The 16,177-nt window shown below is 39.4% G+C and overlaps 1 protein-coding gene across 2 annotated transcripts in view; it reads right to left on the bottom strand.

Moving 5' to 3' along the window:
• The window catches only part of LOC111574262 (serine/threonine-protein kinase PAK 3), a 30,559-nt gene that overhangs the window by 11,903 nt on the left and 2,479 nt on the right, over positions 1 to 16,177 (bottom strand). For both annotated transcript variants that reach the window (XM_035952141.2, XM_035952142.2), the window contains exons 2-5: positions 3,367 to 3,560; positions 3,146 to 3,246; positions 1,137 to 1,290; positions 977 to 1,014 (exon numbers count right to left, since the gene is read on the bottom strand). In XM_035952141.2, coding sequence (XP_035808034.1) covers positions 977 to 1,014; positions 1,137 to 1,290; positions 3,146 to 3,246; positions 3,367 to 3,538 — 465 coding nt within the window. In that variant the 5' untranslated portion in view covers positions 3,539 to 3,560. The remainder of the gene's footprint in view (positions 1 to 976; positions 1,015 to 1,136; positions 1,291 to 3,145; positions 3,247 to 3,366; positions 3,561 to 16,177) is intronic.

Here is a 16,177-nt window from a genome sequence, read left to right as displayed (position 1 = left end):
GACTCTCACAACCTTTTAGACTGACTGCCACACCCATCTGCCCTTCACTGGCTAAGAGCTCTTTCAAGCAACAACCCTGCATGAAGAGATCCCAGTGTAGTTTGCCTCAGGCAGAGAATCTACTGAACAGGCTTGGATTCCACTTCTTCTCCCAGCGTGCACAGACCAAGGCATTCAAAGCATAGATTACTCTGGTCAAAGCCAGGAATGAGGTCAGCACAGCGGGAGTCCTTCGAGATGCAGTTGAGCCTCCAGTGAAGCTCGTCTACGGGTATTTCAAAATCTGGTTAAGTAGATTGGAAAAATAAACAATGAGCAGCAGTAGCTCTCACAGCAGTCACCGTTTCTGTGCAGGAGCTGCAAAACTGTTTGGCATGTATGCAAAATTCAGGGAATTATGCCACATAGCGAGGGCAGTAAGCCTCTAGAGGGGAACACGCACATTTTGCCCATTAGAGGGGGAAGTCTGTGTGAAATGAATGTGCCTGAGAGCGACACCACAGTCTACTACAGAAATTCCCAGAAAGAGTCCCGAGTGAAGTGAGAAAGATTTACTGTGGTGTAGTTGGAGAGGCATAATTGCTCAGAGGTTCAAGACAAAGAAATAAAGCCACATAATGTTGCAACTTACCTGGTAAATCGTTACACTGACTGATAAATCATAAGGAAATAGATTTGCCTCCATATATTACTCAGAGATTTCTGAAAGCAATAAAATATTGCAGAGACTATGGCGAAGGAGCCGAGACTATGTTGATTTGTAATTAAACTATGATAACCAGAGTGTCTAGGAATGCAAAGATAGCAACGAAAATGCTGATTGAACAGACAGAGGAGCCGCCAACTGGCATATATTTTTGTCAGATTTTGATGTAGTGCCTTCTGTGTACAAAGATTGATAACCATCAACTGTATTACTGAAGGCTAACAAATAACCAAGACTGAAGAAAGCATGTTTAGATATATAGGAACTCACCAGAGTGTTTGCTGCTATGTACCCATGTGCTGACTTGTCTGAAATAACAAAGAAAACACTTTTATAGAAGCAGGATACTCATCATCTTTTGTATCAGACATGGGAATAGGTATGAAATGTTTTGGGTGGTATTATTTCATCAGTGCCGTGCTGAGTTTACCTCCCGAAGTGAAGCTCATGTATTTCTGGTTGTTGACGGTCTCTTTGGAGTCGTAGAACTTTAAGACGTCCAGCACGGCCTGGGGGTTCTTCTTCTGCTCCAGTTTAGTGATGTTGGAGGTCTGTAGGAGTCGCGCCCACTGCTCTGGTATACCCTGCACAAACAGACAGAGGTCACATGTTAAAAGTTCTACAGAGAAATGCAAGGAAAGCTGCAATAATAAAGTTGTTTCCTGAGGAATAACTGAGTTAACTGTCCTCAGATCACAGACATAGAAGCTGGATTTCTGTTATAACAGTCAGGCTTTTAGGATTTGGGTCGACAACTTATCACGACTGAAACAGTCAACAAGTTGAGACTCTTTTCAGTCAACTGAAAATATCTTCTTTATCTTGAATATCCTGTATAAAGAACTATGTTTAATATCACTCAAAAGACAAAAATCTGGTAATACATGTTTTAAACATCTTAGCTATAACGGCTCTCTGAGTTTTTTTAGGTACAAGAACTACATGTCAAAGGAAAGTTATTTGCTTTACAGTCATGTTCAATCAACATATATTGGAGTATTATTAATTTTCTCTCCTAACTCTCAACAAGAAAGTGAATAAGTGTATTTTCCAAACTATGTCATAAGAGGTTTATATATTTTTATGTCACGTTTTGCATTTTTTATAGCCTGCGGACTGATATTAAGTCTTTTATAGAGGCTAAATGTCCTGAAATATTTTTTATCTCTTGAAATCTTGTGCACATTTTACACTTTAAACAATACTCTGTGCTGTTGGGAAAAAAAAACAGCCCACTGTTCTGCAGCAGAAGCGTTGGCGTTAGGGGGTCAGAAAAAGATTATACTTGGAGGAGGATCAAGAGGCAAATCAACAGTAATACACTCTATTCTCCCAGAAAATCATGATACAAGTGCAAGCAAAGTGGCTGGTTTAAAACTGTTTTAATGAGGCTCTATGTGTCACAGACACATCACTTTTCAAATGAACAAGGAACTATTTGTTACAGATATCATGCACAGTACAGGGTGCAGTGTATTTGGAAGTCAAATAGACCAGAATATATATTCCTTAGTGTAAGAATGGTTTTATAGAGGGCTGAAGATAACATTTGAACTTCCCAGAAATTATATTATGAAAAAAAAATCCCCTTAGGCCTGAATAAAGAATACTTGACTTTTGTGTTACAGATTAGCCTCGCTGTTGTGAAACCACCTCAGGTTCATGTTTATCCTTGGTATCATGGTCGGTTTCATAACCAATTTAAATCGATACTACATCTGTTTTTATAATTTATAGCATTATGTTAGTACATTTTCCATTAAAGAGGATCTTATCAGTTACAATTAATCAACCAACAACAACATAATGAACACTTGTACAACACAATGCAATCCTCCTGCAACAAATTCTGTTCAATTATAATTAAGAAGAGGACTTATTGTCTGGTGTGTCTTCCAATATATGTGTATCATACTATAATCAAACATTATCACTCAGTAGCCCCAAAAATGATCATATAGCAGAATAACGATCTCAGTTGAGTCTAAACCTTTCCATTAAACCATGAAAGTTTTATAAGCTTTTTTGGACTGAACCCCTCACTAAAGCGCACCAAACAGATGAATGAATTTCTTTCTATTATTCTACATCTGTTTAGAGTCCCTAATTGTTTGATAGTAGTAAAGTAAAGTATAGTAGTACATAGTAACATCATCTACTGCAAACTGAAACTGCAGCTAATATGTAATTTACCAAGAAATCACTGAAGGATTCCAGCGCAGGTTTCAGCTGACAGGGAAGATGTAGCGATTGCTATTCGAGTCACCTGTTTACCAACTTTATTTGGAGGAAAATAAAATATTAGTTGAGTCTATCACCTCAGGGAGTTGTGATTTTAGAAATGCATGCCTGGGATTTTGTTTTCAAATGGGAGGTAAATTTTAGAAGCACATCAGTCCCTATTTATATGCCTGATTGTCAGGTGAAAGGGATACTCACTGTGAATTCTCCTGTTACAGCATCAAAGCCCACATGAATGGTGTGTTCAAAGTCTGAGGGTAGGGATATCTCAGGACGTTCCTTCTCCTTCTTCTTGTTTGCTAAAGGAGGTGAACAACAGACCGATTATAGGCTGGATTTTACACATCGGAAACTAGTAAACTGTGTGAATCAGTGTGAGGCTGTGAGCGTGAAGGTGACATGTGAGGAAGGAAACTCACTCTTGTCTCCCCCGGGGAAGATGGAGCGCAGGCGGACTTTCTTGTTTTTCTCTTCAGGAGCCATTGGAAGCGGTTTAGATGCGTGATTCACTGATGAAGAGTCTCGGGAGCTACTGTTCATTCTCAAGGGGGGGGCTGGTGGCTTCTCTTCAATATCGACACTATCAGACATCTTTAGTAGCACTCACAATGTCCTGAGAAAGACCGAGAGAGACTTTAGTGTCTATGTATAAATCAGTAAGAGACTCGAATAGAAGCAGGTGATGACGGCTGCCAAATCCCTTTGGGCTTCAACAACCTTGCATTTTGACTTGTACTTAACCCCAGTAAATGTACAAAATACAATAAATATCAGGGGACTAAACTGAGAAATACAAGTTTGCTTCTGTTGATTTTTAAATGTTTTCGTCAATATCAAGGTCGGCAGCAAGCAACGGAGGTCGACCTTGTGGAAATGGCTTTGGGGATGCTGTTTGACGATAAAAAAAACATTTGTTATTGAGCTTGGTGAACTCGATTACTGCGAAACCATCTACAAAATGTCCAAAAACAATGTGAAATTGGACATCACAATTTCCTACAGCCCAAGGTGGCGTCAATTCAACGCTCAGTAGTGGTAGATTTAGAACAAAGAGGAAGACAACAAATATTCTTGAAAAGTTGGAAGCAGTGAATGCTTTTTTGGCTGATAACCTAATTAACTGACTAATCAAATAATTTCTTCAGTAGTCACAAGAATGTTTTCTTGTGATGCACAGAAGACCGTGAAACACACTCAAAGTTTGGCCAGTTTTAGTTTTGTAACATAAGGAATCCCATTGCAGCATCACAAAGTTCAGGTCTGAAAACTTCTCATGAAATTAAACACATTTACAAATTCTCAGCTAACACATCTTCTCCTATTTAGAATTAAAAGAAGACACAACAAAAATCAATACATGAATCGTGTTTCCCTGCTGTTTCAGCAGAGGATCTTTGGGACTGAGGTGGAGTCTGATGTCCACTGGGTCTGTTCAGCTGCGAAAACGGTAACGAGGAATTGATTCTAAGAGAATCTGGCAAGAGGAATCGTTTCCATCACTCATCCCCTCATCCTCCTTCTCCCCATCCCACTAGCATCTTAGGCTCCTTCACTGCCTCACCCCGAGGCCAAGCCCATCATGTGATGTGCAGCACAGCCATCCCAGAAAGCGGCCATGCAGGCTGCCCCCTCAGTGGAGACCTACATTAGCAAACAAAGACACACTCCTCAGCTCTTACACTGTGCGCACTGCCTCTGACAAATTACACATGTGCCTTCACTGCGGCCTTAACAGTTTTATATAAGCATTTTCTGCACAAGACAAAATCTGATAGGTCACAATGCACTCTTTGTTAACTTCCCAAAGAACTGGTTTTGAACAGAGGAATTAGATTAGAGGGAAGATGTAACATGATAAGAAGCCATGATTTAATCTCACATGTCTGCAGTAACAGCATTATTACACAAGACTTCTGTGCATCCCCTAACTGTGTTCTTGGGAAACTAGTAATGTGTCATTTCCTTATAAACTTGTTCAGGCAGGAAAACAGAACCAATACTCAACGATCTCTCGGAACATATTTACTGTTTTTATAACTGTACAGTGACTCTGATGCATCTCTGATAAAAAGAAAACCAACCACAAAACAAACTTTTTTCAGTCTTATCTGAAGAGAGAGACAGTTTCTCATCTAATCTAACCGTTTTCCTTTAGGTAACATTAAAAATATGCATTCATGTGCCACTAAATTTAAATATTTTTCGCATGAAAACTAGAATACGAAATATATCTCTATTGCTATCATGTGAAAAATCTCTCAGATCAAACATTCATCTGGAGACTACCAACAAATTGACGTGTCCTACTAAATTAGATGGTCATTTTTTTACTCTCCTCTGCTAGTGATGTGATAAAAAAATTGCATTGTGATACCTGCATGTGATCCTTTCAGTTAGATAACTTACTCAACAATGACTGCAGGAAATTATGTGGCAGATATCAGCCTGTACACTGCCGGCCTTCAATACCGACAGAGCTCGAATTTCCAGAGTCTTATCTGAGCTGAGGTGCAACAAATGGTGGACATGAGTTCAATGCTGAAAAAGCAAAGGGCTGGCAGCAGGGAAGTGTTGAACATGATAAAAATACAGATAAAAAAGCATTCCAGCATCTTTGTCAGATAGAGGTTACATCAGTTGCGTCCACGTGCAACTACTGAATTACCCTCTCCCAAGACAGTTTTATGAAAAACAGTGACTCACATCTAACAGCAGGGTTAACTAAAGTTTCATTTTGATTCAGCTTAGCTGGAGGGCAACTACTATTTTTGAAGAACCAGGCAGCTACTGAGAAACTCAACAGTTTTAGAATACCGCCACGTCTTTATGATTATTTTGCTGGCATATTTCCAGTATCTTATGAGATATACTGGTGGTGGGGGTGGACTGTTGCTGGTAGTTTCTGCTGTGCTGGGTGAGTTCCAGGTGAGAGTCCAGACAACAGTAGAAAACAGGTTCGCTTAGGTTGGAGCTTAGGTGTGTCACTACCAACAAAACCCAGCAAAACTACACTGTTTACAAAGGAATGTCACAATGTTGACATACTAAAGCAACAGGGAGTAGCGGACAACACAGCTGTTAAGGCACTAAGGAAGACATGGTGGGCTGTCGTGGAAGCTTTGTATGCCACCTGACATCACGAGCCCCAGTTTAGTTGAAGGATTATTTAGCTATATGGCTTAATACTGTACCACCAGGTCTAAGTGAGGAAATACTGTCTGCTGAACTGAGCATTTAAGCAACATTGAGCTTTCAGTTTTCACCATGCTGACAAATACTTGTTTTATGTTTGTTTTTAAGGTTAAATTTAACACGGCACTTATGTATCATTTCTAAATTATCTATAACCAGACTAGTTGAACCTCTATTAGAAAAAAAGTTAATTACTGAAACACTTTCAGTGATCTAACGTCATAAAGTAGCATTCAAATGTTACACACTGCGGTTCACAATCCCCTACATATATCCACCTTGTCTGTTGTTCATTATAATGACAAACACAAGGGATCCCTGCATAACCAATGCAGCTGTGACCAATGCCTCTGTTAATCCATTAACTTTATCTTGTAAACAGTGTTGCAGGCAGTACGTCATACAGCTTTTACAGTCATGCACAGAAATGGATTCACTAACGTGCACGTGGCACAAGCAAGACTTGACACCAGCAGCAGGGATCTAATCTTTCACAACACGATCTGTTCAACATAGACTGAAAACAGCTACAACATCACATAATGTTGAGGTGACAGGACGGTTTGAACCTTTTGAACATGGAATTCATATTTTCTTGAGGTTTCTTAGGTGAGTCATACTGTACTCCTTTGCCTCATCGATACTCGTCCCTCTTGGGAGCATGCAGCACAGAATACACTTACATAAAACACTGAAGTGAACAATGAGAGCACGCTCATAAATATGATCATTTCAGTGAACAACTGCCATTGGAGAGCAGTGTAGCTATGCAACCGACTGTGGTCATTTCTACATCAAGCAGCAGAGAGAATCTGTAACACCAGCTTAAGAAAGACCAAACAAAGACCTGAGTAACTTTATATTACAATTCTGTAACAGTGGTCCTCAATGCTGCATGGCTCTTTGACTAATTACCAGCCTGCTGGCTGCTGCAGCAGCTCTGCTGAGCGGTCAGACGGCTAAAGATGGCAGATTCACGAAGGCCCAGACATAACTGATACTTCCCTCACATAAAACAGTGACCTATTTACTGTGCAGACTGATGGGCAGGAAAGCAGTCAGTGAGCACACTGTCCCTGAAACAAGCAGCCCCTATTTCTGAAACACACATAGGCCAGTCTCTCAACATTATAAATCACTCTGTGTGTCTTTCACCTGATACTGAGGATATTGTTATGAGGCTGAACTACAGCACTAGAGCAGAAAAGGAAGAAAAATGTTTAAACACAGATTTCTCACATTATTTTGTCACTTCATTTTTATAATGAAAATGTAAAACATTAATTTGGCAGAAATTATACCCCCCAGCTTCATTCTGTTTGACTCACTTTGGCACAATATGACATTTTGACTAAGGTATAGGAATGTGTGTCTAAAAAAAAACACAAAACCACCAGACACACCAGCTCAACTCAGATATTACTGGAGATGTTTTCACATTTCTCTTCCATAAAATATTAATCTATCCATGAAGAGCAGGCATTTTCTCTGCTCTTTCAAACATTAATGCTGAATTTGAATGGCTAACACAGGAAGAGGCTCTAATCTTGAGCCCATGGCAGCCAGTAATGGCCCCGCAGTGGGGGAGGGCTCCATAAGCTCAGCTCTCCATGCCCCTGATTAGGACACGGTCTCTGTTTGACTTGGCTTTAGCTTTGGCTGTGCTTCTTTGAAGGATGCTGATTACTTGGATGGGGTGGACAGCTAGAGGACACTCAAGGGATAAGGAGGGAGGAAGGATACTCCAAAGCTGCAGTGTACCATTGTTATCTCCTTCGTCTTGGTGACATCCATACAGTATTTTTACTGACCACTGATGAGAGTTTTATAAACAGAGTCACAAAGAAAAGAACACTTCATATGACAACAGAAACGCACCAACACAAAGAAACCCTGAAAAACACAGACGCTTCGCCCAGACTTTGGAGCAGAGTGGGCCTTCGACACACAGATGTGAACATATTACTACACAAATGCTCGTCTCTCACATGGCTGGCCTCTCAAGGTTGGAATAAAACACACAGTTACAATGCAGATGCTATGTAATGTCAACCCCTTCAATTCCAAATGGAGGCTGGGGGAGGAGGAGGAGGACATGTCTCATCTTTAATCCAGTTAAAGAGGACTCCCTTTTCAAGGAAAATTAAGAGAATTAATGGTCACAGGATTCAAACATCATGTGGTCAAACATGCAGCAGTCTTCTAAGAAATTATAAACAGCAAAACTGTCTTTTTCACTATGGAACATGAGACTATGTGACTAAACATTGAACCCTCATGGTTATTATGCTATTAAATACATAATATGTAGCTTTTTCCTGAAAATGAAGGCTATTGGAAGTGCGAAAAACTACAGTTCTTTAAATGGCCACTCCAGGCTGGCTCCAAAAGTGAGTCAACCCCACAGAGCACCATGTTAAAATGTCCAACTGTACAGCAGAAATAAACATGTTTACAGCCTGACATAAAGAAATGGTTTTGGTCTCTGCAGCTAATTTTCCTCGACATATCAGCTGTAGGAGGGGTAAATGTTTAGATAACTGTCCTATTTAGATTTTATTAAAGCATAAAGTCATTCATAATTAAGTTTGTGGCCCACCTCAGCTCCACTTAAACTCTACCTCTTTATTCATTTTTGGGGTATCGAAAAGTTAGGAGGAGTTAGACACTTCCAATATGAACTCACTGCTCTTCAGGAATGTCAGCAATGGACTGAATGTGGAAGGTAAAGTGTGTAGGATTTAGGGAGACTTCTCCCCATTGGCAGAAATGAAATATTAGTAATATTCATAGTAATGTGTTTATTAGCGTAAAACTACATTGAATAAAGAATGGTTGTGTTTTCTATACCTTAGAATGAGACTTTTATGTCCACAGAAGGTACAGGGCCTCCATGTTGCAACACTATTTTTCTACAATAGCCTGGAGCAGACAAACCAAATACCGGCTCTTTTCGTGTTTTTGTGTTTTCAGTGGCCACTGTTGGCTCTCCTACATGCTTGGAAAGAGAGGACAAGATAAGGCGTTTTCATTTGGTTGGAATCCACATCCTCACTGCTAGACCCCACACACTAGACATTTAAAAAAACATAATCCAACTTTTTGCTAAATTGTCAGCATTATCAACACTTTTTGACAGTTCAACATTTTGGGGAAAATGCTTATTTACTTTCTTGCAGATGAGAAGATTGACACCACTCTCATGTTTGGATGGTAACCATGAAGTTACGGTCGGCAAGTAGCTTAACTTAGCACAAGCACTAAAAGCAAACAGAAACAGCTAACCATGCTCAGCTCAAAAGTAACACAATTTGCAAGCCAGCAGATGTAAAGCTCACAAATGATCACACTAAATCTCTTTGCTGTTCTGCATCATGTGTTTTTGCATTGATAAAGTCAATGTTAGCTTATGAAATCTGACATTAGAAAGCCCACACAGCTCATATGTTGCTACTATTGCACATAACTGATGATTTTATTCTTGTGCGTGAAACATTTCTGTCATATCGGCTTTTCTGAAATGAGGCTCCACCTCTGTGGTTTGGTGCCCCTCCTGTAAAACCCTGTAAAACCCTGCTTTGCATACAGTTGTGACTGGTTCATGAAAGGGACAAGTCACAGCTTCCTCATCAGTTTGATTGTTACGAGCATAAATTGGATTGAGTTCACTGTAAGTATAGACTTTCCTGTGTCTTTTGCAGGTAAAACCGTAGAAAGATTCTCTCAACCCTCTTATAAACATGTTAATATTGACGATGCTTGAAGAAGAGCTTGATAAAGGCTTTATTACATATTCAGAAACACTGATTCAGTTGTCACCCTTCATACAGTGAGGGATTATTTCATTCATTGTTTTTTCATTGCTTCACAGCAACAGAATCACATGTTTCATTACAACAAACAAAACTAACTTTTTGTTCCAACTTCTATTTTTAGGGGACATGCAGGCCTTGGGGGGAGGCCATGAACATCTTTTGATGGTATTGCTATAAAAGGCTTATGCACGTTCACAATACGCCAACTAGAGCATGATTACACAATTTCAAAGGCAAAACTAAATGAATGCAATAGATGCTCTTGTCCATCCACACTGACTATTAGATCCCTCAGAGATCTGAATAACTGGTGATTCACATACAGTATATTTTTCTGCCAAGATTAATTTTCTTTATCACTTAATTTTTCAAGCTATTGCCATGATACTATACAATTTTCTTTTATACAAAGCACAGTGCATGAACATCTCTGATCATTAACCAGTGATCTGTTATTAGCCAAAAGCCAGATGTCTCATCTTGTTTCACATTATCATGGCATTTATTTCCAGATTGTCTTGAAAACTTTAGCCCAGTGTTATTACTGTAATGCTGACATATACTTCTGACTTTGTGCACCATGTGTGTTTATTATACACAATGTTTATACTTTAATTGTTCACAAATGAGAAAAATATGCACAGCAACAGAGTTGTTGATTGCTGAGAATGAACCTTTCGGGTGATTATCCAAAACAGTAAGCACGATTAGTCTCCATATAGTAGAGTCTGTTATTATTATTATCTTATTTGACAGAAATCCATGCATTTTCATGTTATTTCAGAGATTATAATCAGCAAAAAAATATCTATTATAAAATCCCACTCTCCCAAATAAACTAGGTTATCCTGCAGTTAATTTTCTTCCTACAACTAAATAACTCACTTTAGGTTTTAAACTCAGAAGATTAATTATCTCAGGTTGAGGAGTTCAAGCTGGGATGTTGATTTCCTGATAATATACATGAAGATTATTCTCACTCATTTAATCTGAATTAGATTACTGCAGTGCACCTTTTGTTTGGCTGTTGAAGTTCTACATTGATCCTGTCCAATGCTAATTAGCACAGCTCTAACAGGATTGGAAAAGCATGATGATAAAAGCCTGCCTTATTTTCTCTTCAGTAGCTAATTACGACTACTTACATTCAAAGGATTCAGTGGTTTTACAACACAATATCCCCCTGTTTGATTTACTTTCTTTTAAATAACCCTCTGCTCAAAGGCTGTAGTATAACACTCTTCATATTCAAAACAGAGCAGAAAAAAACAGGTTAGTCTACACTCAAGACCCATTTAATCCCCACAGCCTACACTCCACCATGACTCTCATTTTACCAGGCATCATCCTTTCCCAATCTCTCCCGCTGGGGAGGCTTGAGAGCTCGCTGTGTCATTTAATATTTAGTTCTGGTGAACCTGCTCCACTGCTGCTCTCTCATGCACGTGTTTGCAACAGACAGACAGAAACACACACACATTCTCATTTGTGTTGCCTTAGTTGTCTCACTTTCAGTGGATTTTGTATCAACATTGCAAAATATCAGTTTTGAATAGATGTTTTCTGTGGTGACTTAATTAGCTGTGCACATATTTTTTTAAAATAATTGCTGAAAGAAAAACAAGAATGTACCCACCTATGACATCTATAAGGTCCAACTGACTGTGGATTGTGTCATTGTGTGTGTTTGTGTGTGTTTGTGTGTGTGTGGGGTGGGGGGTGGGTGGGCTATAGGTTTATAATGCTGTCTGTGCTGTTTTTATTGGTGTTGTTGGTCCTCTGACTACTTTTACTGAAAAGCCCAACCAGGGACAGGAGTTGAAAATTAGCTTAATGCTACACACTGTATATGTAATACATCAGATGTGTTCTATGTTAATTGCATGGTCCCCGATCAAATAAATGAATGAATAAATAAGTAAATAAATGTCAGCAACAAGAGTAGACAACATTAAATTAAGGAGTTGAAGTAAAAGTATTGAACGGGCAGAGCTCACGAAACTGCTGTGCACTGTGTTCTGACAATTTGAGCTGCTCTCTCTGGAATAAAAGTGCTTTTTAACTGAAGCAGTCTATTTTGTCAGGTAGTAAATTTCTATCGGAACAGGCTACCGTTATGCTCATTCTGTCAAGTGGACAGGAGCACGATAAAATTAGCTACCTTATTTTTAAGCTTTAATACATCACTGGCTGTCTGTTTGGACAGATTGTTCTCTATTGACAGAAAGACCAGATTTTATTCAAAGCACATTTCTGTAACTGCTAGTTTATTCATACAGGCATTTCTTGCTTGGCAAAGCCCATTTGTCTGCAATCTATTGTTCCTGACAGAATGAGTTTCCTCATTCCTCATTTTCAAGAATGTTTGTTAACTCATTCTAAAATATTCAAGTCCCCCTCCACCCAGCGATGTGTTTTGGTCAGTGTTACTTCTCTTGGGTGTTTGAGCCTCGCTGTACAAGAAAAGGACTGTTTTCAAATTCATCTGTTGGAGTGGACTGGTTCTCTACCTTTAACCTAAAATCTGAGTGTAAGATCTTTACCTGTGAGCAGGGTCTGTAACATCTCAGCTAGTTTAGAAGCCAGTCCTGGTCCAATAGATAACTTTCACAATAGACATTTTAAGCCTTGATTGCATGAAGATTCTGTATTTTTCAATGAGAGAGGAGGTTTATATGTCATTTTAAAGACCCGTTCTGGTGAAAATCAAATTGTTTACTTTATTAACATGTCCAGATGGTGTTTTTTTCTATGTTAGAAGACATATCACAGGGTAAATAAGGAGTCAACACCATGGCTGATCGTTTTCACCTGGGGCTTTCCATGTCATTATCTTTCTTCAGAATCAGTTTCTGGTCTGAACATGTGTAGCTGACTTGCTTTAATACTGCACCACGCCATTCTGTAGCGCAAAGTAGTTTTTACAGTGTGTGAGCAATGAGCTGGTGTGCTAGAACTGGATGGATAGGGAGTTTAAGAACTTGTTTTATGAAGAAAACCATATAAGACACAAACTGTTACTCAAAGCAGAGTATTTTTTATTTCACCGAACACACCTGGAGGGAAAATATTTTGAAGAATTTTGGAATAAACATAGCACCTAAACGTGATTTCTGTAACTCTAATTATGAGTTGGGCATCATTTTGGATCCAAAACAAATCACAAGATGGATGCAGAACTTAATGATTGTTGGTGGAGCAGTGCTTTATTTGACTTAACAGGAAAGAGAAGGAGACTCAAACAAAACATGCTGCAGTTATAATTTATGCCTCTTGGACCACTAGGCCCAAAACCTTGAATACTTCATACAATTCTGACACAGTTATGTCTCATGTTGGTGGCTACAATGCATGAATATATGAATGAAATGAATACACTATGGGTAAAAAGCTATAAAATATATCAGTTTTCAAGGTGACAAGCAAGGGACATAAATAGTTTACCACATCGGCGATTTAACTGACCTTCAGACTAACACGTTCTCAGCCAACCCTTACTGTAAGCATCTCTGAGCCTACCATTACGGTTGTCATGTCTCACCATGAACTTGGAAAAACACAACACAAGGACTTGTTGGCAATCACACAGACCTACAAACCTACCACAGCTAACAGGCTACTTTCTGCTAATCTCACTCTTGAACCAAACAATAGTCCGGCTGCTTTTTCCAAATGGGTTGCTCCTGTGTTTTTGCCCTCATCCTCTGCACATTCAAGTACAGCTAAGTGCCACTTGTGTATTGTCGGCTTGAAGGTAACAAAGTGGGTTTTTTGCATTAGTGTGGCATGGTTGGGTGTGCTTGAGTGCCAGCTGGAGGCAGAGAGGGGAGTGGATTCCCTCCTGCCACGCCAGCTGGTGCACCTGCTCTGAGTCAAGTCGGAAGGGTTAAAACACACCCACTGTAATGGATCATAGGAAGAGCGAAAACAGCTTGTAGATATATGCACCAAGTCAAAAAGTATTTTTCCAGCAAGGTATGCAGGGGTTGTTTGGAAAAATATAAATGTGCCTCTACATCTAGAAAGCCGGGCTTTGCAGCATTATGTGCAGTAATAATGCTCTCTCATTCCACCTGGCGTTACATTTAATTTTGATAACTCATCCCTGCCAAACACATATAGCTGCATCCTGGTTTTGAATAGACAAACACTAGCATGAGAGTAATATTTGTGTCAACAAGTGAACAACTGAGACGCAGCATGTTGTCACACATGGTAGTTGCACCTCCATGCAGCTGAGAAAAGAAAGTGAATTGTTTGTAGTTTATGTGGAAGCAAAGTGATAGTGTGTCGGCGCTACTCTGAATGATCTTTGGTTCAGATGTGTTACTTATTTGTGACGGATGAGTAATTCTCTTGTACCTGAAATTACAAAACTTGGGTCGGGTGGACATGGCTACAGATTTTTCATATTTTGCATCAAAGTTATGTATGTGGTTTGTTTTCAGGAAATCAATTTTCTGGCAAACAAATTCAGAATATTTGATATATAATCCTACAATTTAATTGACTAATATGACCAAAGCCAAGATATTCTGCCTTCACAATGAAGCTGAAAGTAAAGTCCTCTAGTTAAATATAAAAACTGTAGATCAAGCAGATGATAAATTCTCACCTCAGAACACAAAACGCATACAAAACAGAATAGAAATCTGGCATAAAAGGCCTGAAATATGAATTTAAGATACTCAGATGATATTCTCATATAGAACTATAGACAAGACCTATGAAGAACATCTGCAGGTCATCTCTTTTCATTCTCTGAAAACCCTTCCTGCTTCATTGCCTTCAGCATTTTACTTTCTTCGGCCTGGTTAACTTCAAACAAACTCAAGTTCACACTCCCTTCTGCAACTCTCAGTAAACTCTTGACCTAGTGAAACTTCTTAATCTCTTAACCCACTCTGAACCCTCTTCCTCCTCTGCAACATTTCATCCTTTTATTCTCCATAGTCTCTATCCATCTGGAATATTTATCCTACTGCACGCTTTAACACTTCTTACTTTCTGGAATCTCGACTCTCCCTCAAGACATTTCTCAGAAGGCAAATTTACAGTTTGTACTTGACACACCAGAAACTATATAAGTCATGAGGGCTATCTATAGATGTAGTGTCCACAGACAGATAACAGATGAACACACAGAGACACACATAGAAGCAACCCTATTCTAAGTAGTAACAGACATCAAGTAGGGAGATTACAGAGGGAGCTGTGTCAATGTGTCAGTGTGTGAGCGTTTCCTCTGTCTCTCCCTCTGTCTCCCTGTCTCTCTCCATCCATCTCTCTCTCTTACTCCCCCTCCCCTTTCTGAGACAAAATGGCCAGATGGCTTCCAATCCTACATGCTAATCCACAACACACAGACTGTAGCTCTGACACACCTACCACAAGACTAACTGCTCCACTGTAGACTTCTCTGCCCTTAAACACACGCATACATACACAAAACGCCCCACACATGTGGAGGCCACTCCACATAAACTGTCAACAGGAGTCCTAAACCGTAACTCCACTTAACAATAGCAGCGTAACTCACCCTGACTAAGTCCTCAACAGATGGAGGCCTAGTTCAATGTGTTGTTTGTGTCCTGCTATCATATTTCAAGCAACCCAGTTAGCAGGCTACAGGCCAAGATGAGGTTCCGTGTCTGCTGCTTTTGTTAGTTGAGGTGAGGTAAGAGAAGCTGTGTGTGTTGGGTTACACAGACCAGTGGAAATCATGGGGAAGCCCGGAACAGCACGCTAATACACATGGAGACGAGCAGACTGGCAAACTGAAAATAAGAAATGTTTTACATTGTTTGACCACACAAATGCAGAGCTGCTTTTGGAATTTGTTGCCTATGAGCACATTAAGTAACAACGCAGCTCCATTTTTGCTTCAGTGAGGCAGCATATTAGATTTTAACTGTTATATTTTGGTCATAACACGTGATCGAAATAAAAACACAAATAAAACAAACGAATATAAACCATAAAATAGTAGATTTATCCAAGAGATGTCCTGGCAGTCTCCTCAGCAAAACCCTGCACACATCACCTGCCTGACAGATCAAGCTAGAGTAAAATCATTTATTATTTAAGGAAAATGTCACATTTTTGGGGGGGAAGTAGGAAAAGTGAAATCCTCATTATCACAGTACATAATTTCATTCATAATGTGCACCAGCTAGTGTATGTTCTGTTTGACAATAAAAATGACTATTCTATTCTACATACG

This window comes from Amphiprion ocellaris, chromosome 14, assembly GCF_022539595.1.
Source record: "Amphiprion ocellaris isolate individual 3 ecotype Okinawa chromosome 14, ASM2253959v1, whole genome shotgun sequence".
NCBI lineage: Eukaryota > Metazoa > Chordata > Actinopteri > Pomacentridae > Amphiprion > Amphiprion ocellaris.
This window is presented reverse-complemented; position numbering and strand designations above follow the sequence as displayed.